General features: G+C 40.7%; 1 protein-coding gene across 6 annotated transcripts in view; it reads left to right on the top strand.

Moving 5' to 3' along the window:
• LOC115336437 (aminopeptidase O (putative)) overlaps positions 1-25,718 on the top strand; it is a 207,707-nt gene that overhangs the window by 167,550 nt on the left and 14,439 nt on the right. For all 6 annotated transcript variants that reach the window (XM_030003316.1, XM_041120724.1, XM_041120726.1 and 3 more), the window contains one exon: positions 14,603-14,719. In XM_030003316.1, coding sequence (XP_029859176.1) covers positions 14,603-14,719 — 117 coding nt within the window. The remainder of the gene's footprint in view (positions 1-14,602; positions 14,720-25,718) is intronic.

The following is a 25,718-nucleotide window of genomic DNA, read 5'->3' as shown; positions in this document are numbered from 1 at the left end:
AATTCAGTGGTTATGGCGTGTGTTTTGAATATCGGTGAAATTCCTTTCATATCACTTTCTTGCCTCTGTTGCCCATTTGCAATTAGTAGTGGTTAAGGACTTGGATCTATCGTGATTCACTTGTTTTAGGGGTGTTTATGAAAGAAAATTGCTGTCTCTTGCAGAGTTCAATCATAACGTTAAAACAGTAATAGTCAGCTGGGAGTGTTTTACCTGCCAGTGCCAGACTGGGCATTTACAGCACAGCCGGTATCTGTTCTGTGAGGTATTGTTCAGAGCCATATGAAAGACAGGCAATTTCTTTAGGAACAGTTTACAGTGGGGGGAATATATCTAATACCCATGTAAGCAGCTTCCCATGTCTGTTCGGATGTTTTTTCAAGGTTAAATTTTTTTCATGGTGAAATCTAAGGCTGTTTGGCATGTTTTTCCTTCCTTGAAGTGGATCTTTTGGCTTCTCTGGAATTTAGATGAAGATAATTGGCAAAATGAAGCAGATACGCTGATTCATAGCTAAGCTGATTGTGGGCAGGAGTTCACCCTCTTAACAATCTACGGTGAAATAACTATAAAGAGAAGGAGGAGATTTCAGTGTAGGCTGTCTGCTTTGCTTGGGCCACTCTAATGTACGCACTATGGTTGTGAGGCCCTCAATCTCCAGAGGTGCTGAGTGGGTTCGGTTCCCACCTCTCGAGGACTCGTGGGTATGTATACGTCCAAAAGTCAGTGCTGCACAGCTTCCCAGACTGAAGTCAGTGGTGCACAGAAACTGCTTTAAAACCTAACATATTGTTGTAGCTAAGATGTCTGTGTTTAAAAATAAGGGGTCAGTAAGAAGTGTTAAATTTCCAAGAGTATGTTGTTTATTTCAGTGTATTTTCAGACTGGATTGGCTAAAGTTGCATACAAATTAGTGAGTTTATTACATTCTGCAGAGAATAAGCAGCATATAACACAAATAGATGTATGAGCCTGTATAATATAATATAGAATCCTCATGTTTTGAGCTAGTTTGAAAAAAACAATAACCGTACTGTTGCTGCGAAATTCTACAGTGTGACTTTGCTATTCATTTATTAAACCCTGTAATATCCTTTTAAAAGGGACATTTAAGAGGGTCCAATGCTGTAAACTTGTGAGTATGTGTAGGCTGCTGTTCCTTTCAGTGGAAGTAATCACGCACGCAAAGTTAATTACACTTAAGTGTTTGCACCATTGTGCCCATGAACTGTGGTTGTCTTGGGGTTTTGTTGGGGTAGGTGATGATGTGTCCAGGATTTTGAGAGACATATTCAGGGGATTGCTTTTAAGCATGGGCAAGAAAACCACACAGCAAACTAAATCTCTATTGCCTAGTTTCAAAGAAAAGAAAAAAGTGCTATCGTTTTCTTTTATGTTATTTAAGATGGAGCTATGAAGGGTTAATTTTGCCAGTAGAAAATATTTACTCCTTAAAGTAGCCATAGCCATTCACTGTTTGTTACCATAGCTACCATACCTAATTTCAAAGCATTGCAAATGTCATTAGACTCATCCTAGATTAATGAATTGTTAAGTTCTCATTTCTAAAAAGTAGGAATTTGGTGATAGACACTTGTTTTAAATCAGGAAACTGCCTTGGACATTTTATCTGGAAAAATAATAGTGAAAGCAATCTCTTTTAAATCTCTTAAGGCTGAGAACTTTAATGCCAAGTTTCTTGCTGGAGGGAATTTTTATAGTTAAGTTATAAACACCTGAGAATTGCAGTTCATAATGGAAACTTCAGGTCTGTTTTAGCCACAGCAGCATACACAAATCTGAAATGAAATTTCTAGAGATTGATTTCACTAGATGGAAAGAGCTGATGGAGTGGGCACTTGCCTTTGCTTCTTAAGAGCAAGATCCATACTAAGCACATATTTTGCTTGTACCGTGGAATGGGTTGCATTTCAGTGTTGAAAAGCATTCATTACTTACCTTAAATTAGGTTTAAATGATGTTACCAAGCAATTTCTTAAATTAGTTGTGGGATTGCACTGTTTAAAGTTTTCATGTAAATAACTTGGTTCTGTCACTGTGCACAGCACTGTAGGTTCTCACTAAAGCTGACTTGCAGTCAGCTATTTCCATTAGTAGATAAGATTATGAATTACTGTTGAAGCACTGAACTTAGTGGTTATCCAGCCATTCGTATATAAATAATACTCTACTGCTGCACAATCAGCCCACTGCTCCCTGGCATTATCTGCTTGATTATTTTTGCATTTGTATGTAATTTCAGTGATTAAATGCTGGTCTTGTTCTCCTTATGCGAGTGAATATTCCCTTGAAGTTAGTGGGAGCTCTCCTTCCATAAAGAGTATAGAATGAGGCCATACGTCAGCAAATTTTTCACATATCCTTCCTGGCGATTAATATTTTCTCCTCTCCCTCCTTTCCTGAAGAGGGGTAAGTTAAAGTAGCATGCAGCCTTCGAAACAAACAAGTAAGTAAATGCTGTTTGGTAGAGGATAGGCTCCACTGCTATCGATTGCAGATTTGCTTGATGCCTGCTTACCAGGAAGTCCTACTGTGGCCCACAGGGGTTCCTCCAGGACCACCTAAAAAGGTCTGAGTTAAGCAGGACATGAAATGGCTGGAGTGGAACCCAAAAGTGCATGGGTCAGGAGTGGCATATGGGGCGTGCTCTGCTTTACACACGTTAGATCCTTTTGCTAAAGGGAAAATAGTATGGAAATGAACAACAGTAAATGGAATAATTCCTCTGCACGTTTATAGAGTGAACATAAATAACAACTTCAGAGTGGGGCTTTGGGGTTAGGATTTACTTTTATTTTTCTGCAACAACTGCTTTACCTTCTGCTTCCTCAGTCATTTGTGAAGCATTGGAAATTTTCAAATATCTTTAAAAGTGAAGGTTGTAGTAATTGATTGATGGAAAAGATCATAGAAAATCTCTTTTTGAAAATGGAGAACCTAGAACTCTCTTCCATTTCAGCAAGAATACTTGTCTGTGTGCCTGCTTCTGGAAATGAAGTTGCAAGTACCTGTATTTTATATAAATAAGTTAAATGATTCCAGGTATTCTGGAATGTGACACATAAACCCAATGGAGAGGGGGTGTGAAATTAAGGTCTTCTAAGCAACTCATTGAATCTTCCTTACAGAAAGATAAAAAAATAAAACAAAACAAAACCCCACCACCACCAGAATTTTTTAAAAATTATAGGACTTATTATTAAGAAATAGGGCTTTGGAGAAAAACTTCTCAGTGAGTTGTTGTGTGACCATATCTTTGTATGCTTATGTGCATATACCAATATTACAAATGAGCATAATAAATTACATTTATCCCTATTTTATAGGGAAATTAATATACTTAAAGCCTCTAGTTTTACCCTAACTGTGAGAGTGAATTTGTAAGGGAGTTTGTGCCTTAAATGTCATGTATTTTGTTCATACCCCTTCATCAATGTAGAAGTTTCTTAATATGTCTAAAATATTTTTTCTCAGTTTCTGTCACTTGCATTGTCATAAAACCAGCACACATTTCTATAATCACAAGAAAGTACTAATTTTCGTTTTTTCAGGGGAGCTCTTCAGAAGCTCTTTGTGCATCTACGTGCTTTGATGTAATTCTGTGAAATTGAATAGAGTTGTTCCCACACGAAGCTGTAGCTATGAGTCAAGAAACAAATCCATTAGCTGGATCTAAAAGTAATTCTTAATATTGTGTCTATATTGTACTGGTCAGTACATGTGATAAAATAACTCCTGCTCCCTTTCAATAATTCACGTATCTTCCTTGGCATTACAGAAAGTCTCATCTGAGAAACATGAGCAGAATGTAGCACTTTTGTCACATTTCATTTGGTAATTACTTCTGAAAACATCAGTATTTCAACTAACTTTTAGGGTTTGGTTTGCTATTTTCTTCTGTTGGTTTTTTTTTAAGAAGTCCTGCTCCTTCACACGCTAATGGTGTGCAAATCCTGTCTCAAGCCACTCAATTTCTTGCACTCCTTCAAGCTTAAAATCCGTAAGTCAAATTGCAGTTTGGAAAAGTTCATGTCCAGTAAGTTTCAGCTTGGATTTATTTTTATGGTTAGTTTTAATGCTCCTATATAGGATTTTGAAAGAGAAAATGTGGCAGCTAGATCCTTGCTAATAACTATAGCGTCTTTTTAAATAGCACTGAGCATAATAAGGGTGTCATGCAACACTCATCCACTTGTCCTCAGATCTTTTAAAGGCTTGGGGTTTTCTTCCCCAATGGTAATTGTCTTCCACAACAGTTTTAAATAAAATCTCATCCATATTTTTTAAATCAGGAATAAAAAGTAATGGGATACGCTTGTTCTGTTCCATGCCACACTCATCGCCATAGGATCTGAGTACCGTCTACAAGTGCATTAAGCAACGAACTAACATCTGTCATGTGTTGTTTATTGTCTCATCCTCTCACCCCAGAGAGAGCTGTGTGCAGCGGAGTGTTTTGTTTCAGAAAGGGTTTCCTGGGAGGGAGAAAGAGTTGCGCTTTTTTTTTTTTTTTTTTTTTCCCCTTAAGCACATGCCGCTATGTATTTGTACTAGAGGAGGCAAAACTGAGAAACTCGCCATGCATCTGGCATGGAAGATGTTGGTGCTTGTGACCAGTCCTTAGTTCACAGTGCAAGTTTTCGATCAGCCCATTAAAAAGTTCAGGCTCCCTTTCAAGAAGTCTGTGTGCTCTGAGTGGAGAACTTTGGAACAGAAGAAGAGCCCGGCTGACGCCTGTGATCCTCGGTTAGCAGTCGGAGGTGGCCTTCTCAGCGTCACCGGCGCAGGCTGCAGTGGCTGGGTGAGAGGTGATTCTGGTGGGAGCCACTGCAAAAACTAGACCAACGTAACAGGCGTGTGGTAACCTGTGTTGCTGGAGCTGCAGTGCAGTGTTCAGTACTAGTTACTGTCTGAAGTGCCAAAGGCTTCATTTTGAGACGCTGAGGTAATGGGGCTGAGAAGTGACAGCGGCTGTGGAACTGGATCACTTTCAGCCGCGATGAAGGAGTTCTCCCAGGCAACTGGAGATTTTTAATTATGGCCGTTGTGACATCTTAGTTAAAAAAAGAATCCAAGAAGCTGATGGTGGTGGATTGGTATCTCTGCATCTGCAAACTCTACATACTGCTCTTGTAAGTTCCCAACATCACCTACATAGTCTTAGGTTTAGATCTCATCTGTTACAGTTACATCTATTTTAAGGTCATCTGTGATTAAGGCTTGTGTATTGCTGAAACTTGAGTCCACTCAATCTGGTTGGTTGCATTCTTAACAAATTAAAAAAAAAAACAACAAAACCAAACAACAAAAAACCCCTAACAAAGGGTCAAATGGATGTGGTATGTTGGAAAAACTGTTGTGAGTATGCACAGGCTGTGTTAGACACACAATACATCAGAGCCAGATTCAGGTCAGAAGAAAATATTGCTAGCTGAGGTCTGGAAATGCAGTTGATCTACAAATGTTAAAAGACAACTAACATAATTATACATGAAATCACTCATCATCTATTGTTCTGAAATCAAAAAGGGTAGAAAAGAGAGTTGATTCTTGTAGATTCCAGGAGTAAAGGGTCAAGTGATGGAAGTGCAGTTTCCCATCTGTGCTTTAGTCCTTTCCTCCAGGAAGGCTTGTGACATTAGATGAACCTCGGCCAGCCCTCCCTTGTGAAGTGGTGTTGTACCCTGCAGCCATGAGGTAAGTGGAATTGATACGACTTTCTTCAGCAGCAGCAAGGCCAATGAAAGGTTAGAGGAGAAAGAAAGAAAGTTCTTGTCTCTGTCCTTCTTCAGGTTCTTTCTCTGAATGATGCGGGCTGGTTGGGGCAGATACAGTACCTTTGTGCTTGACTTACCAGAAAGGAACATGTTCTGGTGAAAAAGTAATGATCTCCCCAAGATCTGACCACACTGTAAGATTGTTGGGAAACTCTTAGTGATCTTTAAACATCACAATCCTAGATGAACTCTGGGCATTGACTGGGTCCTGCATTGGTAGGCATAAGTAGAACAAATTTCTGTTCCAGAAATTTCCGTGTATGTGCCAGTTTCTCAAGGAAAAAGAAGATACTTCTTCAAGCTAGCCCTTGCTCAGTTCTGTTGCAAGTATTTTGGACTGAAGAGGTAGTTTAACTGCCCAGGGTAGTTTCTAGAGATAGCACTTGGCACTTTCAGTGCAGGGTGATGAGGTTACTTAGCCAGTAATTTGCAACTTAGCTTAGAAAAATTACTTAATTTTCTTTGGCCCTCAGGGTTTTGTTCCTCTGTCATCTTCTAGTACATACAGTCAGAAAAATAAAGGAAATCTGTCTGAGGGTGCTCTCACTCATGGTTGTGGCTAGCATATACTGATAATGATTCTTCAGCTCTTCATTTCACAGTTGGTAGACTGGCCACTGAAACACTGGTTTTCAGTGTCTGCTATAGTCTGCAACCTTCTTTTAATGTCTCAGAGGACACTCACTGGTCTGTTTTCAGAAGGTGTAGATGATGGGCATTCAAGGTGAGATGGTTTACACTGCCATTGATCTCAGCATCAGCGCATAGTTTGGAGCAGCTGAGACCTGGGGTGTTTTGGGTAGACAAGTTAGGAGGCAAACACTTCCACTTTGGCATCTGCTACAATGTGGGTATGAAATCTTTCCAACAATTGCTAACTAAGACTTTTTGGTCTTCCATATGAATCCTTTAATTTGTAGTAGTCTAAGAGTCTGGAAAATAAAACCAGACTTCTCCTTGGCTATGTTTTTTGTAAGTAGATAAACAGTTTGCTGAACCTGAAGTGCCTCTGTTGGCTCTGCTGTCAGATGAGAAGGTGGTCTTAGTGCCAGATGCTTTCACATGGTTGGTGGCTGGAGAGCACTAACTGCGGGGCTGACGTTCTGATCACCTCTCCAGTGCTGGGGACTTCTGAAATCGAGTTGAAGGGTTGACTGAAGATCTTGCTGTTGCTAGCTTCAACTTCAGTTAGTGTCAGAGCGATGGTCTCTGTTCCTAGTGTGTCTAAGTAGTGGTCCTGTGGAGTATGATTTCAGATGTGGAATCTGGCTTCTCATGTCCACTTTTGCTGTGGCCATTTCGTCTGAAACCAGGAGCAGCACATGCTGGAAGCACAGTAGTAAGTAGCAGAGATTATAATCTGCATAGAATAGACAATGTATAGCCTTTTATGCTTAAAAGGGAATTACTATGCTCGAGGGTAAAGTTATGGTGAAACATTTCTTTGAGAAAACTAGGGTTGAGAGAAAGCACTGTATAACCTGACTGAACCTGTAGTGGAAGCCACCTGGTTTTCATTTTGCTGGCTCAGCAGTATGTTAGATCATAAAGGTTTAATAATTTTTGACATTTCAGTGCATTTGTATTAGATTGCAGATGTTGAATTTCTTCATAAGTGCATCTTCTCACCATTAAGTAAATTATGGGAAAATATTTTGTACTATAGCTTAAGAAAAAAATCTTCATTTTACGGACTGGTAGCAATGGCTGGACTTTTAAAAACACTACTGGTAATGCATAACCAGAATATCAGTCACAGAATGTGAAACAGCTTTAAACTTTCGTTTATGCTGCTGATTCCCGCATTGAAAGTCAGCTTAAAATATTGATAAAATTAAATCCTTGCATTCTCATCTCACAGTATTGTAACATACATACCCACAGTTTCTCTGTCTGCTTTTGCTTTCATGCTACCCTACAAATATTTTTCAGTGTTAAGAAAATCAAATGCTAAGTTTGATGTATAAGTACCAAACGGTTTGGTGCAAGTAATATGATGTGATTTGTACAATGATTTGTACAGTGTCAAAATCGCATTTAAATGCAACCGGACAAAAACCTGTGTGAATATGATGAAGTTTAAGCACATAAGTAGTCCCAAAAGCCTTCCCAAATTGGATGTCTGTAACATTTAGGGAAGTACAGTATTGGTTATGCAAACATTACTCGACAAATCAATGTTAATTTAGGACAGGTTTTGAGGAGGGCATCTCAATGAAGCAGCCACATTTTGTAAAGTGCTTGCCCATCAGCAACTCCTCTTTCAAAAATGCTGAATATATGGCTCAGCTAGAAAAAGTTTCCCAAGTTTTGGTGCTTCGTGGATGCATTAGTGTTGTACATGTCAGGTTAACTTATATTTAAAATCAAACACATGCACAAAACCTTTTTGAACTCTCCAGAAGCCCACCTTAGATTGTAGCTGTGTCATAACATTTATTGCTTATCGACAGTTGCACTTTGATTACTGCTATTTCTGTCCTTGCATTTGAAAAGGAGTGTTAGAAGTCAATGGAGATCAGGTCGTTTGACTTGTGTGGATACTTAACTTTGTGTGGTTCTTTGGCATTTGTGTCCTTCGTCCAGCAATGTTTTCATATGTGTGGCTAGAATAAATCAAACCTTTAGGAGTAGGCAGTGGCCTTAAAATGATTTCTGACATAGATTATCTGCTCCCCAAAATAAGAGATCCTTAATTTTGGTGTTATAAAGAGAAAAGTAACTGGGAACTGAAGACAAGTGGAGTTGTTTATTAAATAAATTGTTCTCAGTGTCTTTTTTATGTCCTACTAGTATGAAGCAAGTGATACCAGACGTAAATGTCCCAGAAACAGCATTTTGAAGTGTAACAACACAAATCAAATGCTGATGAACTTCTTGTGATCGTTACTTCTTGAACTAAGACTTTTTGAAGTGAAGTTCATAGGAATTTCTTTTCCATGACAAAAACCCATTACAATTCCTGTTTTTTTGTTTTGAAAATAGATGCTGAAAAATGCATTGCCAAGCATAGAAAGAACTGTCTGAGCAGAGACTGAGAAAAATTGCACACAATGGGCAAGACATTTCATAGAAGTATGGTTCATAAGTAGAGAATGTGTTAACAGACAGAGATATTTATTTTGCTTTTAAATATAGTGAGGTCTAGTTATCTTTTATAAACGTTCGAAGGGGAGCTGATTTTTCAGAAGAGGGAAGTCATAAACAAACTGACCCAAATAAAGTTAAACAGAACAGTCTGGTTCACTACACACTTCTGAAATTTTGTCAGCCTCTGGCATAGATGGGTTTTATTTTGCAAACCAGTTCAAAGCATTTTTTTGTCAGCTGCAGATTACTTTTTTTTACTGCGTATTAATCAAACTACAGACTAGTTCTTTCAGAGTTAGACTCTCTTCAGTAGTGTATTGCACTATGCTAGTTAACAGCTGTTAGCGTGGACATTTTTATTGAATTCATATGTTACTTGATATGAGTACATTTTAGCCCCTGAAGTGGGGCGGGAATCCTTGTTTTCATTTAAAAGAAGTCACTGTACAGATGAAAACAGCATCTGAAGAATATTGTTTGAAGTAAACAATGACAAAGTCTGTCTAAAAATGCTGTTGAGTAAATAGTATTTTCTTGAATTTTCAAGCTAACAATTTTCTGGACAGTTTGAGGAAGGGGGAGATTTGTTTTACAGAGGGTTTTTGTTTCATTTCAGCCTGCAGAAAACAGCCCTCAAGGCAAATCGTCTATTTGGAGAGTTTATAATATGAGATTCATTCAGGGATTTGTTTTGATCAGTTCAGAGTATAGGCACAGAGATGGTCTGGCCCTGTAAATCCTGTCTCCTGGACTAGTAGCAGTGCTTTCTTATCTACAATTAATGAGGAAATTCTGTCTGAAGGGAACCATTCACTACTGAACTCTGGGGTGGGGTTTTCCCTTTCTTTCCTAAGAGAGGGGTGGGAAGGAATTCGTTTTGACTTTGGAAAATCTTGTAAAAATGTAAATGAAAAGACAGTTCATGTTTTGGGGCGGGGGGAAGAGACTACCTTCTCCCAAATAAATACGGGAGAAATATATTGTGCCTTAGAACCTTGAAACTTGTATAATTTTCAAAAGTCAAATTGCTTTAATTCTGTTTTGGGCCTTGTTTGGGTTGTGTTTCAGCCAGCATTTTCCAGTGCAGAGTAGTGACTTTTTTTTCCTTTCCCCCTTGTTTTTGCTCAGTGTAAACAGTTCCTTGCTGTGGTTACACAGACAAATACAGCAGAGAACCCTTTTCTGGGAGAAGAGTCTCCCCATGCATTTCTTAACCATTTTTGGGAAGAATCGATCTATCTGTGCACGCGAGAAAGGGAGGCAGTAGCTGTAAATTGAAGTGACATCATATATATTACTCCCATTGATCTGCTTTTAGACTAGAGCCAGGATAAAAGGAAATGGCATCAGGGAGGAAGTATGCTCGTTTAGGCACAGATCCCAGTGTGATAATGGAGTAATAATAGAAATCACGCCACTGTCAATTGGTTGCTGCATTAGTCTGAGGCAGATTTCCCCTCTGAGGAGGCTTTCAATGACTTCATTCAAGTGCAGGCAGGAGCAAATGGGATATTCAGCATACCAGCTGTACTACTTTAGTGATTTGTGTCCTGGCTTAGGGGTGCAGTCCAAGCGCTGGTGTTGTGGATGCTCAAGTAGATATATCTGTGTCACATTTCATGGCTGTAAAAGGTCAGTAGTCAAATGTTTCAGTGGCATTTTTTTCTAGTATAAAGAGTAAATCTGGCATTTATTGCATTTGTTAATGTAGGAATTGATAAATACCCTCCTTCGCGTGGGTGGTCTTCTGGGATGTGAGGTGCATGACCTCTGTAGCTGCCATACCAGATCTTTGAAGAGGCAAGATTTGTTTTCTTTGTGCTTTTTACAGGTTAGGGGTAGGATTCAGAAAACTCACAGTTTTGTTCCAAGATCATTTGTAGAAACCCTTTCAAACCTACTAATGGCTTGAGATATTCTTGTAACACAGGACAATGGCTGAAGTGTCTTGTGTACTGATATGAGTAAAATACAAAGTATGCTTTCTCTTAGTTCCCAGACATTTACTATACATAGAATCTCAGCCCCAGTAAGCTGCTTCAGTAATAGTCTGAGTTATATTTTCAGCTTGGTTACCTTTTCTTTAATTCTTTCATCTTGCCTTTTTCAAATACAGACCTAGTTTTGATACTCCCCATCATTTGCAGTTTCAGAGGTAACAGCCTCATTATTCAAACTTTGAAACCACCACATCAGGTAACATAGGGGAAGCAGGGGACAAATGGCTATTAAATGGCACGACAAAGTGAACTTTTAAAAAAAGTCTGAAGAGTTGCAGGAGAGGTTTTACAGTCTTAAGGGCAAGATAATGTGTACAGTGCTGGGATACAGCTTTATAGTGGGGATGATATTTAATTATATGGGACATGACAGAAAACCTCTGGTGTGTGTGATCACAACATATTAATTTGTTTCCTCTTTGTAGTGTCAGTACTCACAAATGGGGGAGGGGGAACCCTGGGAAAAGCAGTATGATTTCCATGCGGCAGGCATAGGTTGGGACAGGAGCTATCTACTTTGCAATCTAAATAGATGCTGTTGCAGCAGTCATTGCTGTAATGAAAACTATTTCTTAATACTCGCCACATTTCCTGATTGAAGTGATCTACTTTAGTAATCGCATATATTTGAGCATTTTGATTGAGCATGCTCCAATACAGTTCAGAGTGTGATATTTTTTATATATATATAAAATTTTCTTATTTTATATATATTTTTTTTTTTTTTTTTAAACAGGAACACTGAAATTTGGTGTTTGGGGTGTTATGGTTGTTTTCTGGATGTTTTCAACATGGAGATACACACTGACACAGGGAAGTTTACCCTGATGTATTTTGCTGTAGCTGTGTTGTGTGGGTTTTTATGTATGTTAGATATTCAATTTGAATTCACAGAATATGAGTTGTTGTAAAGGAAAATGGCGTCAAAATACTTGAAAAGAAGTTTACTTTTTGTTTTCTCCAGCATTTATGTTTTCATAGCGTTTAAAAGCAAGGGCCCCTTTGTATTAAGCATAAGACAAACAAACAGAAAATCAAGAGTGTGTACCCCAAACAATTCTCATGGTGTGAAAGATGAGAAGTAACAGGTGAGTGGGACAAATAAGCACACTCGTGGGGAAAAAGAAAAATAATGGAGTGTGGGTTTTTTTGACTGAAAATTCGAGTGCAATTTTGTGAAGTTTATTTATAACCATTAAAAAGCTGCTTTGGAGATTGTGTTATTCATACTGCTGTGTTTGGGGAAAAGATTTCTAAACCTCTGAAGGGATTTTGGGTAATCACTGTCATGAAACTTCAGCCGAGCTTTCTGCCTCTTTCCTTAGGATAGGTTTTTCTCGTAGGCAGCGTCTCTTATTAAAAGGAAAGCCTAAGAAATGAAAGAGAATGTTCCTCCTTTTATTTGTGTCACAAGTGGGAGAACAAAACGTAATAGCTGCGCCCACTAGTGCCACTTTGGTTACAGGTCTGTCAGCGTTTCTTCTGCTGGTGCCCCCACCCTCTCTGCCTGTGTTTGCTAGCTCCTACCTTGGACTTTAATTAAACCATGAGCTGGAAACTGGTATGTACAGTCTCATCCTGGGCAGCTGGAACGTGGGAAAACAACAGAAGCCATGGTCTCAGATTTTTTTTCTCTGCAGTCTTAAATCTAAACTGGTAAGAGTTTAACCTGTAATTCTGAAAACTCTTCACCCATAATGCAGCAGTAGGCAGAGGTAGATTAAGGACATGGCTCTGCTGCTATGCTTTTGTTGGCTTCAGTGAGATTCTGTAATGTTATATTAAACAATAGCTTTCTGTGGGTGAATCTGTATAGCAGTTATACTGGGGATATATTATAAAATAATAACAGCTGTTCTATACCTATGTATTCAAGCAGCTGTTCTGCAGTTTCTACAAATGAAGTATTGCTCTGCTGTCTTTGTAGTTAGCAGGGGAAGCTTTCTAAATCAGAAATTACCTTTCTGTGCGTGGTACTCTGTAGCATTCCAGATTTTATTAGTGTTCAAAATGACTTCAGTTGCCAAGCAGAGCCACTTCCCAGAAGCCTTCCCTGTTTTATTTTTTAGAGTGTCTCACCATCCCCCAGGCAGCTGCTGTTGGACTGTGCAATAAACATTCAAGTTGGCATTTTAGTCATCCTGAAATTGAAATATTCAGTATTTCTGCATGTCTGACTATTTTTAACAACTCCATTTTGTTGGCAGGCTTTGGTATCACTTAGAAAATGTTCTGCTAAGAGCCAGTAGATGTGCATTTTTTTTCTATCTCCAAGAATACAACTTTAATAATAAAAAAATGGAAGGAAATCAAAATGCAAGCAAACCAAAGCATTAAAATCCTAGAGATGTCTTTTCCTCTGTATTCTGATTTAGGTACTAATGCTAAATTATGTCAGACTAAAAGGGAAGAAAATGTCATGTTGCTTAGTTGGTTGTTAAGACTTATCAGAAGATCCTTGATATCTTCACGGACTTGCCGTCAGAGATCAGGGTCCAGACTTGTTCAGCCTACATAAACAGCCCGGGCTGTGGGCTGTGTTGTTGGAAGAGGCATTTCCTATAGGTGACTTCATTTTGTACCTGCTTAGCACACTGACGCAGCAGAGTGGGACATGGGCAGCAAGGCAGGAGCAGAGAATCGCCAAAAGTGATAAAAGCTGGAAGTAGCGTTAAAGTAACTGGATATCTTTTTTCTTTAATCTGTCTGGAGAACATTAGAAGTGAGCAGTGCTGGTTTATTTTTGTGTGCAAAAGCTTAAATTCACATTGTTCCTCTATTCCTCCTTCCTCTTTTGGAGCCCCACAATGACGAATAGTGGGGAAAGCTTTGGGGCATTTAACAAACTCCTGACTGATCACCCTGAACCCTGAATTTCCAATAAATGTTTCCTGGCAGCTGGTGTAATTTGTCTCTGAGCTCTGTTTGAATTATTTATTTGTTCCTCCAATAAGCCTATTAAACAGACCACTTAAGCACTTGCTACATCAGACTTCTTGTGCTTTTTCTTTTTAGGTTACATTAGGTTCAACTTGAAAATGATAGGTTCTGGAGTCAGGCGACTAACTACTAAAGATACATACATGTATAGATAGATATATACTGTGTGTGCCACAACCATAACATTCATGCATCTTTACCATGTAATGATGGATGGCTTGTGACTCATTGCACTAAAATATGCCTCAAAATGTGTCATTACTACACTTGTTTGTGGGCCATATATTTGTGTTGTGTTTCTTTGTTCACTGTAAGAATATTGTGCAATTGGTCGTATAACAGATAAAAATGCCATTCTTAAAAATTGCACATTCGTATGTCTGTTGATTCCTGAAATTATGCACTGTAAATTATTCTCTTTTTTTAATTCCTTCCAAGCCCAAACAAAATAGAATTACTTAGCATATGTATTCCATAAAAATCTTACTTAATAAGCTATGATTATATTTCAATAAGATAAGCATGGTTTAGATCTGATCTAACTATAGTAATGAAAGCCACGGAAAATTAGTCTTAATTGGGCCCCAGCACAGAGCCTTTCAGAACACGGACACGTAAACCCTGAGGTTTTTCAGAAACCGGCTAGAAGTTCTTGTTGTATTTCAAGTTGAAAGTACACAGGTTATCACAATCTTGTCCTCTGTGGTTTGTTTCCATTTAATTGCTCAGTCAGTAGAGATCTTTATTCACACACGACATTTATTTTCCTCTTAGCTTCTCCCTGACCAGCTGGTCTTACTTCTGGAGTCTCTCTTGGAGGAGAAGACGTTGTGTCCTAGAATACTTCAGTGCTTAGAGAAAACGTACCAGCTCCGGGAGCAAGATGCTGAGGTAATTCACTTCAAAAAAATCTCCCTAATGTATGGCATTGCATTGCTGACTAGGAGTGATAGTGTTCCACTAGGATCCAGGCTTATTCAAGTTCTTTTTTCCATGTCTAAGTCTGAAATTGAATGCTCTTAACTCCCTTATTGTTGCATCTTCAGATGCCTTAATTACTCAGTATTTCTGTGTGTTTTGTGTGGGTCCAGGTGTGTTTGCATACCGTGGTAGTAAGAGATGGTGCAGCCTAGGTGTCGTAACTATTGTACATGTACCTTGGGCAGCACATTTGTTCACGTGTTAGATTTCTTACTATGTCATGGTGGCTGTATATTAGGGCCCAGTTTATTCTAGTTGTGAGTATTGTCTCCAAATGCAGTCGTGTCTGTTACGGTCTAGAATTATTCTTCCCCAGGGTCAACCCATATTGTTCCTGTTTGAGTGCTCCAAAGTCTCACTCAGGATTTAGAAAAGTTTGCTTTCCAGAGAGACTACAGTATGTTCTGGTTTGGGGCATGAGTTTAAGGCGTGTCCTGGTTTCAGCTGGGATAGAGTTAATTTTCTTTCTAGTAGTTGGTACAGCGTTATGTTTTCAATATAGTATGAGAAGAATGTTGATAACACACTAATGTTTTTCAGTTGTTGCTATACTAAGTCAAGGATTTTTCAGCTTCTGATGCCCAGCCAGCAAGAAGGCTGGAGGGGCACATGAAGCTGGGAGGGGACACAGCCAGAACAGCTGAGCCCAACTGGCCAAAGGAATATTCCATACCATGTCATGCCCAGTAAATAAAATGGGGGGAGTTGGCCTGGCAGGGGGGTATCGCTGCTTGGGAACTGACTGGGCATCGATTTGTGAGTGGTGAGCAATTGTATTGAGCATCATTCATTTTGAATATTCCAATTCTATTATTATTATTGTTGTTGTTGTTATTTTCTTCCTTTCTGTCCTATTAAACTGTCTTTATCTCAACCCACGAGTTTTACTTTTTTTTCCCCAATTCTCTCCCCCATCCCACTGGGTTGGGGGGAAGTGAGTGAGCGGCTGCATGGTGCTTAGTTGCTGGCTGGGGTTAAACCACGACAAGGCGGAATCAGTTCTTTATAGTTGCTTCTAATAAGTGCCAGGGATATTAACAGTCCCTGGGGAAAACACGGATTTATATGATACTGTAAATGTGCCTTCCCCATCACAGGCACATATGAGGCTAGCATCCCTGCTCCAAAGACCTTAATGTCTTTGGAGACAAAATCAGTAAATCCTTATTACCACACACAGCACTGGCTATTTTATAGAGTCCCATGGATTTCTCAAGCTGGGAGATTTGTGACAATGAAGGCAGCAGAACTTGTGGCTGAAAGCACCCTTGCAATGAGTCTTTGCTTCAAGTACGTAGTATTCAGGAGGGGAGGTGAGAAGATGGAATCAGTCATGAAGATAAAGGATGTGTAGATTTATATATAAACAAGGGTTAGTTATGAAGTAGCATATGATCAAGCTAATGTGCAATAAGGGAGCATGGTAAACGTAACAAGACATTTGACTCTTGTTTAATTAAAAACTCCTGTGAAGGCTGCAGAAAGTCAGTGTGCATGACTTACCCTATTATAATTGGAACTTTATGGCAATAATTAAAATTGTAGGGGAGAGCAAAATCTCTTTTGTTGCTCTTATGCTGAAGGTGCTGGGTGGACACCTATAAACACTTGGGAATCCAAACATTAATGTAAAGATCAATAGAACAGAGGTCTAGCTTCTTCTCAGAAAAAAATAGACAACATTTCCACTGTTGCCATTTACTGCACCTTTTTACTTTTTTGTTGATACAGGTTTCCAAATGCCAGATTTGTTTTTAATTAGTACTTGAACCAACTTTTCTATTTATAGGTATTAGAATATATTTTAATCACATCTGAATACCAGTGAAATGTCAGGAGTTCTATAATGGGAAGAGGAATTAATAGGGAGATAGATCAAAGCAATAGCTGTGGTGTTGCTGCTTCATGCCTGTGAATTGTAAGCACCAGGCCACAAGCTTTGGTTTCTCAGATTTTCCCCTTCTCTCCACTTTCATGCTTGCTTTCTTCCTTGCAGCGTCATACCTCTCCACTTTCATGCTCGCTTTCTTCCTCGCAGCGTCGTACAAAAGTACACAAGCGATCGGTCAGAATTTTTTCTTTTTTTTTTGAAAAAAAACCCCCACAAAATTACAGCCTCGGTGAAAGGAGCATAATCTCCATTTTATTTTACAAGGTGAAGCCAAGGGCTTAGCAGATGTTGAGAAGTACAACTAAGATAACATTACCATTAGCATTTTACCAGTCATCAGACCCCAGACACCTACAGTCAGTCCTTTAAAGGGAACATTAGCTTACACACCCTCACGTACCTGAGGGAAGGACTTTTCATGCCTCTTTCTCCAGTATGAGCACAGGGGATTTTTCTTGTCGTGACACAGGGACAAAGAACCTCAGTCCAAGCCTATAGCTGAGCTGTTCTTGTCTAGATTTAATTTGTGAAGACATTAGTCACTTACAATGATCCTGTTGTGTTACTGGAGTTCAAATGTTCTCAGTAACTAAGCATCAGAAATGAATCATTAAAAATACAAGCATAAAAAATTGCATGCAGGCCAATAAAAAAAATAAAACTGTCAATGGCAGAGGTTTTATTCAGGTATTGTTTTTAAGAAGGTTGTCAGCTGTGTTCCATCCAACAGCAGAAAGTTAAGAAACAAGAACTGGTTTTCCTATTTTTGACAAGTAGCATTTAAATTCACATTAATCTTCCAGCAGGGTTAGCAGTGATATGGCCAGTAGTATGTTTTTCTGTGTTATAAACAAAGTTTGCTCTTGAAAACTGTACATAAAATGTTGTCTGCACACTTGAGAGTTGGAAGCCTTTCCCTGTATGTATTGTAGGTCACTAAAAGGCCTTTGTACAGCATCAGAGGGAATACAAAGAATAGCGCGTATACGTGCTGCTAAGTATGCTTGCAAGGGCAAGAACGTTCCACGCTTTGTAGTACTTATGTGGAAAAAGTAAAGGATTTGGATAATCTCACCTCGTCAGGTAGGCGTGTTGGGAGGAGTAAAGGGTACAGTTGCCTGGTGGATTTTACTGTTGGGATGAAATCAGTAGAGAACCACCTCCCTGTCTCTGCCTATTTTAAAGGACCTGAATGTTCTGTTTGGACACTTCAGTCCTGTAGCATGCTGGCATTGAAGCACTACACCGAAGCTAGCACTGGGACGGTACTGGAGAAAAGTTGCCCAAGGTTGCTTGAGCCTGGTTGACTAGAAATGGGATACATGTGCGTTGGGCTTGTTTTGTCTTTGAGTTACTTTACAGTTCAGACATCAAGAAGCCTGTGTAACACAGCTCACTAACTCGTTTCACAAATGCTGCAAGAGAGCTTGTTGCTGGGGATGGTGTTGTCCTACACAAGTATAGCATGGGAAGTCCCAGTTCGTGTTTCTCAAAGCTTTTGTATCTGTGTTTCTGAAGCATCTTTACTTTGACTTTAAAGTTCAGCACACTTGTTGTAAAACGGCGTGCACCTGGCGGTGTCTGCACTTGCCCATGGCGACATGCAGGTCTGTCCTCGGTCAGTGCAGGTTGCCAACAGCACTACTTGGTACTCCTGGCCGCTTGTTACCACGTGCGCGTCCAGTCTTACCAACATAAGGGCACACCGTACTTCAGAAAGGAGAGGAGGGTTTGCAGCAGGTTATCTGCCTTGTTTTGATTCCTTCAAAGCAGCCAGGAGAGGAGAGAGGTGTGAGTCAGCCTTTGCCTGGAATTTAACTGTTGATCTCTCTTCAAGGAGTGCTCAAGCTGTGTCCTTCCTGGGATCTCCTCAGCAACTCAATGTAGTTCCTGTCCTCTCTCAAATGAGGTCTCACCACAGATACGTAGCTTCAGAGGGTGGTAAGAGAGTAGCCTCTCCCTTCTAATACAGACACTTATTTGAATGCTTCAGCTAAAAAAAAAATCAGAGGTTAGGTAACATATTTCTGATTCATAATGCCTAACACATCTCTGATAGCAACCTTTGAGCCACAAGAGCCAGAAGTGAGATGCTGATGGCTTAATCACATTTCAAACTGGTCTGCTCCCAGTCTTGGGTGCTGTAAGAGACTTGTAGGGTATCTGCCTAACTGTAGAATTTGTGACTCCCTCCTAATTTTTTCAGTCCACTTCTGTAGCAAATCATGATTTTATTTTCCGTTTGCTGTTCAAACCTTGGAACATGTAAGAAGGCACACAACTACAAGTTTGTTTTCCAGAGATTAAACTCACTGATATGAATTATTTGAATTGAGCATATCCAATATATCTTTAAGCAATGTTTGGAGAGCAATGAAGGTTTCAAACGTTAAAGCCATTTTTCCATCACCTCTCAGTGCCTTGAGCCCATTGTGGCTCAGACCTGGTCAGACGAGTGGGAGGCAATTGCATGGAAGAATGATTGTGTCCTCAGTTTTCTCTTCCTGTTCCCCCTTTTCTTGCTGTGCCACTTCCTGTTGCATAATAAGATAGCTCATAGACAGGCTACACTTCCATGGCGTACCACGTCCTGTGTCCATGAGAAGCATAGTAGAAGCTGGCTGCAGTTTGAAGATGACAAAGTCCAGCTGGAAGTTCAGCTGACTAAGGAGAACTGAGATATGTTTTAACACAGCTACAGTTGCCATCAGACAGTGCAGTAGGATAACAGAATTGAAGGTGGGTCTGGGGTTGTTTCTGTTTTGTTTCTTTCTGAGGTGGCTGTTTTATACAGATATTTAATTTATTCAATATCTAGCGTCTGGCAGAACATGGAGAGCTGGTCTGCGTGGAACGTTTCTGGTTGCTAGTATTTTTTTAAGTCTGCCTAACCTTGATGACACCTCTTTTGATGTAACTACGCAAACTTACCTTGTTTGAGCATAGGCTGTTGAGGACTTTCAGTGAACTGATTCCAATTTTTTTACAAATATCTAAAGACAACACTGGGAGCTCTGGATAACACTCAGTGAACCTGTTAACTAGAAGAACCCTGTGATTATTTCCATTATTTCTCTTCTAACATCTTCATTTGGTGAGGAAGAGGCCTGTAATGTGTATGTACACAAGGTCACAAGGTGGCCGAGTAGCCTGCAGAATAGTAAAAAAAGCAACAGGGAAAAGGTCACTAAGGCCATAGGAGAAGGGTAGCATGTGTGTGTGACACTTTCAGTCCTTTTTAAGACTTGACAGTATTTCTGCAAGTGTGTTCTACTTGTTGCTGAATTATCTAAGACCTGGTGATAAAAAACAGAGAATATGGACAAAGCAGAAAGATTTATGGTGTATTTCCCGAGACTTTTCCCCACAGAGTTAACTTTTCTTTCTTTCCTACTGCAAGCATCACTTTTTTTATAAAATATCTTGCCTGCACAGCATATGGGAAGTTGCTTTGTTAGTTTTCCTTGTCTCAGCAAGTTGGCTGAAATGCTCTTCACTTACATAATGCTTTCCCTGTGTTCAGGATCATAATGTGGTGTATTTGGGGGGGAGAGGAGAGACTATAACTGCTTCTGCAGAAAATGTGAGTAAAATGAGTTAAGATCATAGTATCGTCAGTCATGTGGGTGGCATAAAGCCATTCTCACACAACTACTTCATTGTGCATAAGGTCTGCCTATGAGACCAAGGCTATAAAGTGGTGGCATCTTATTTCACTGACAGAAATCCAGCCATGCTAATACAAACCACATAAGGTGCTTGGCGTCCTAAAAGTGGTGAGAATGGTGTTTAGGGCAAAATAACTTTGATTCATTGATCTTTCCTAGCCCATGAAAAGCTGGCAGACCTGGAAACACAAATGAATTACAATGCAATATCTGCCTTGAAGCATCCCATCTGATGGCGACTGCATTGAGCTGATCACATTCTCGCACCGCGTTATTCAGCTGTCCTGCCAGTTGTGGCTGGGCATTGTTGGAAGGCACCCTTATGGAACAGAGCTCTGTAGAGTATGCTGTAAAACTGGGTGGGAAAAGGGAACTGCTCGGGAAAGGTCAGTCCATGCTTCCAGGCGGACAAGGCACTCGGTGGGCTTTCCTTTCAGCACAGCCACTGGGCTAGTCCTGCTGTGGGGCAGGGGCTCAGGAGCCGTCTCCAGGTTTTGAATAAAATTAGCAATGTGTTGCAAATACCTCCACAGGCTTGCCAGTCCTTCTTGATTGGACCATGGAGCAACAGATAGGCACATTTCAGATAGTGGCGTTGCAACCGAACAGGGAGATACACAATCCTTTCCCTTAACTTACGTCATTGTTGGTATGAACCACCAATTCAGTAGATGAAAAAGGTAACAGCTTGAACTGATGACTGTATTACAGGACATTACCTTCTTCAGAAGATGAGTGAACACAATAATTTTTGCTTCTGCAAAAGTAAAAATAGTTTCTGTACTTCTTCCATATTTAAACATACACAAAACAAGGCATCTTGACTTGAGTTGAAATTGAATAATAAGCTGTATGAGAGTATGTTTTGCGGGACTTACAGAGCTGCTGTGAAAATTTACCACAGATGCAAAATAAATTTCACCTACCTTTTCCTAACATTATATTCAGAGCACTGTTGTGGCACGAGAGATAGGTGAGATTACACTGAAGAATTTTTTATTCACAATTGAATTGCAATTAACAATTCAATATTTAGGAATTAGGAACTTAGAAAAAGCTCTTTAGTGCAGTCAGCCTGCATGCCAGATTTGTTTCTGGAATAAGTCAGATTTGAGGTTTGTATACCCAGCCATTACTGAGGCAGAATGCTCATTAAATGGAAAAGAAAGAAGAGAGAAGAAATGCAAGTTTTGAGAAAGTGAAATCTCTGTGCTGTTATCAGTCTGATGCTTTTCATGCTCATCCTCACAGATATATTAATTTGTTTTTCCCTGCTCTTCTCCTGATACTTCCCCTGGCAAATACTGGCAAAGAATATGTGTCAGAAAATGTTTCCCATTTTCACTAGTAAAGGGGTTATCAGTAGACTATCCCCCTCTCCTACAAATGAAATGCATTGACTGGAGCAGCAGTCACTTGTCAAGAGGTCTTCTGTGATCTTGATATGTTTTGAGTCTTCACCCTGTTTCATGTTCTTACTTGTGTAGCATCTAAATGCAGTTTGCAGGCTCTTTGGCATCGATGGTATTGGTATTACTACTGGTAAAGGTAGTTTTTCACAAGCATGCATTTGCTGGAGTTGGTTTTTTTTCCCAGTGAAAGGAACTTTGAAAAGGGTAGCGTCTAGGAATATGTCATTTGCCTCCCAAACATGAGGCCCAAAATTCAGTGTGAGGCTAAGAAAATTGGAACAGGATGAGGGAAAAACGCTTCCAGTTACAGCAGTGGGAGTTGTGCTCTGGGACTGACCGTGGCTCATGGGCCCGTCATAACTGAGTGGATGTATTGGGATGAATTTGTAAGACTGACTGAAGGATAATCTCGAGTAGCTATAATTCAGGTTTGTTTTGTCGCTACGCACAAAGTGTGGGGGCTTTTCCAGCCACTTGAGAACAACAGAAAATCCCTCCATCAGCATTAGCTCTCTGACGGGCATGATCAGGGCGCGAGATTTATAGAGCACTGGAAATAGCTTTGCACCAGTCAGCACTCCCGATCCCGCACCCCTCCAGGAGCCAACAGCAACACGTTTGTTCCAAGTGATCTCACTCACTGCCGGGTGGCATTAACAGGAGTTTCCAAGCCCCTGACTGGTGCCATTACCAGCGCTGTTCGCTTATCGCACCTTGTTTTTCTAAACTGGTTTGGGGACTTAATTTCCTCCTTATCTGGCAGCCCAACAATTTAGCAAGACTTGGAAAGTGGGGGAGCTGATGGTAAGAAGAAACTAAATATGGCATTCAGTTGGTTTGGGGTTTTTTTACTGTTTATCCAAAGAATTCATGGAGGAAGGGGTTGGAAATAGTTCCTGCTTTTCTATGTCCTATTGTCCGGAAAGGAGAATGAAGTGGTGGAGTCCTCTGGGCTTCTGAAATCAATCCCAAAGGTGTTCTGAATTGGGTGCAACTGCTTTATATGAAATTTTATACAGTATTTCTGTGTAGGGCAATACAAACGTAGCACTGTAATACAAACCACCTGGCCTTGTCATGGAATTTAAAAGTTTACTCTATTTGCCTATGTATGATAGCACTGACATAACAGCCAGGATGTCAAGGAGAATGTAGTTTTAAAAATACAAACATAAGCTCCTAGCTCTCAGCAGTAGTTTTGTTTTTTTCATTATGAAGCTGTAGGAATTTTTGTGCTTGTGTGGTGCATCCTCTTTGTTTGTTGTTTTTGTGGTTGGTTTTTTTTTTAATTCTGAAAAAAAGTCTGAAGATACTTTTTATTTAAAATAAACTGATTTTGAGGCTACATCCAAACAGCTCATCTAGTACTTCTCATTCCTGTATAGAGGCTGACTGCAGATGCAGGTTATGCCTGGATAGGACCACAGAGTTGGAAGAAATCTGCTATGCCATAAGCCTGTGAGGTCTAAATAGTGCAAGAAACAGGACAATTCAAAGCTGCTATCTGTAGGTGGTTCTTATGTCATTATCTTAGCCGCACAGATCTGGTCCCACCGCTGAGTCACTGACTTAATAATGTGTGGGTAAAAGTCTGCTGTCCTCCTTTCAACTCCATGCCATTTAAATATCTTTGGGGTTGCAGTGTCCTGGAGAGGAATTTTGTTGTGTTCCACATGGGGTAAACATCATTCTAAGCAGCAACGGTCACTGTGTTCTTGCGAGCAGGAAATAAAAGAGGAGAAGATGACTCAAAAATCTGAAACATGGAGTAAAATCTAGATGTTCTCATGTCAGCAGTGAGCATCTTTCTTCTGAGTTTATAAAATCAATATATATTTCGCCTAAGAATTTTTGCTGGTGTTTGGGGAAAGGGGGGTGTGTGTCAGAGTGATGTGAAAGGTCTTTGTCTTTAGAGTAAAAATCTCATGTTTAATTGTTTGAAAATTGGAAGCAAAGTTTTAAACTATGAAAAATTGGAAGTATGTGAGTGAGCACGGGCTGGGTTGGCTGGCTGTGACCTAAGCTGCGGAAAAGCCGGGCAGCCACATTGTTCGTTGCCTGGAATTTGAGTCTCATTTTCATATGGAGCTCCAGATTCTGTGTATGACAGTAATCTTGCCTGGAAATCACAAATGTTTGCACCACAGTCACTGTGGGAGGCCAAAGATAAAAGGAAGGCCTTTTTTTGCCTCTAGTTACAAAAGGGAGGAGATAGACGTAGGGAAATGGAGAGAGGGGCATAAGCAGTGGGAATAGCTTACTGTTGCCTTGATACTTGCAGCAGCCTTTCCTTTTGCTGAACAGGAGTTATAACTTAATAATAATTGGTAACAGACGGTTGGTGTGCTTGATCTGAAACTCTTGAGAGCTGGATTTCTGCTTCAGATGTATGGGTGTTTATGTGCTTTTTCCCACTACAACATTTGGTTTTATAAGCCCAGCATGCTTTCATGTGCATGTATAAATAGCTTGTGTTGAAATACATATCCAAATACTGTATGGGTAAAAATGCTAGACAGACCCGATCCGGAGACAGCTGGGGGAGACAGTGGCGATGGGAAGTATTTGAAACACTTGCGATGTTGATATAAAAAAAAATTATGGTGATACCAGAGATACTCTAGCCGTTATTGTAGACAGGTGTTTCAGTAGGGCGTCAGAGGGAATGTGGATGGGGTTGTATAGGTGATGGAGAGGCAGTTGTGGTGATGTATTTTGGTTTTGAGGTGTCAGTTGGGACAGATACATACGCCCAAGCCAGTCTTACCTTGCTGAAGGCGTGGGGCTTGTCCCTGCAGTACTTCTTGGTGGAGGCTGCAGGGTGAGGTTGGTTGTACCCGAGGCCGGCATCTGGTCTCCCTTCTCTTCCCTCTGAGGTACGGGATCTCCCGGCCCCCCCAGCGCTCTGTCCTTTCTCGCCCACAGCCTGCGCCTTCACGCCTGCAGCCATCCTCACCGCAGCACCCAGCTGGGAGAAGGGACGAGCGGGGATGGAGGGCGGCTGGGAGCGAAGCCCCGCGAGCACCCTGCCAGCCCTCCGGCAGGGACGGGGAAGGCACGAGGAGCAGCCGGGTCTGGTGCGGGCGCAGGGCTGGCTCCGCGGGCAGCGGGGCTGCGACCCACCCTGTCCTGGGGCAGAGTCCCGCTGGGATGCCGGCACGTCTCCCGGTGCCGGGGGTGCGGGGAGGTTTGTGGGGTGGTGCAAGCCTTTCTTCTGCCGCCAGCCAGAAGGCAGCCCTGCTCCTGACAGCCAGCAGCACCACAGCAAAGTGGAGCTCGGCACACATCTCCAGTGAAATTGTTAAAAAGGCAGCTGATGACATTTTTTCTGCCATCTCCATCTTGCTGCAAGCTGTGAACAGCGCTAACGCTCCGGCATGCTCAACAGGCAATACCAAAAAGGCAGGGGAAAGGGGAAGCATTTGGTTCCAGTATAAGTAGTGTATTTATGTTTTTAATTAAGGCTTATTTTTAAAAACCTTTGTTTTTCAAATTAAGTGAGTTCACATGCTGTGTTAAACATTTCCTTACCTCACATGCACTGTGCTATAGGAGCCGCTCCCCCCAGCACGGAGATGGCGGCAGTGCAAATGAGAACGCGGTGAGAAAAGCCTTTGGGCACAGCGGGGACACACTCTCCCAGCAGACGTTATTGAAGCATCACACTACCTTGGTGCTGGTGGCCTTCTTCTCATCCAACCGTGCTGTAGGTCACTGTCCTCTCACTGCTTTTTTTTGTCCGCTGTAAAAGAAGAGTGGAAACTGGAGGCCAGATCCTGTTGTGTGTCCGTCTCCTGTTAGGGCAAGGAGGGGCAGGCTGAGGAGCGTTGAGATTAAAGAACTAGGCGTCCTAACCGAGTCACCTATTCACAGTGACAGCTTTGACACCAGAGGAGCGATGCTGCCTGTGCCACCATTGAAGAAGGATTAGACATGGC

Source organism: Aquila chrysaetos, chromosome Z, assembly GCF_900496995.4.
Source record: "Aquila chrysaetos chrysaetos chromosome Z, bAquChr1.4, whole genome shotgun sequence".
Lineage (NCBI taxonomy): Eukaryota > Metazoa > Chordata > Aves > Accipitriformes > Accipitridae > Aquila > Aquila chrysaetos.
This window is presented reverse-complemented; position numbering and strand designations above follow the sequence as displayed.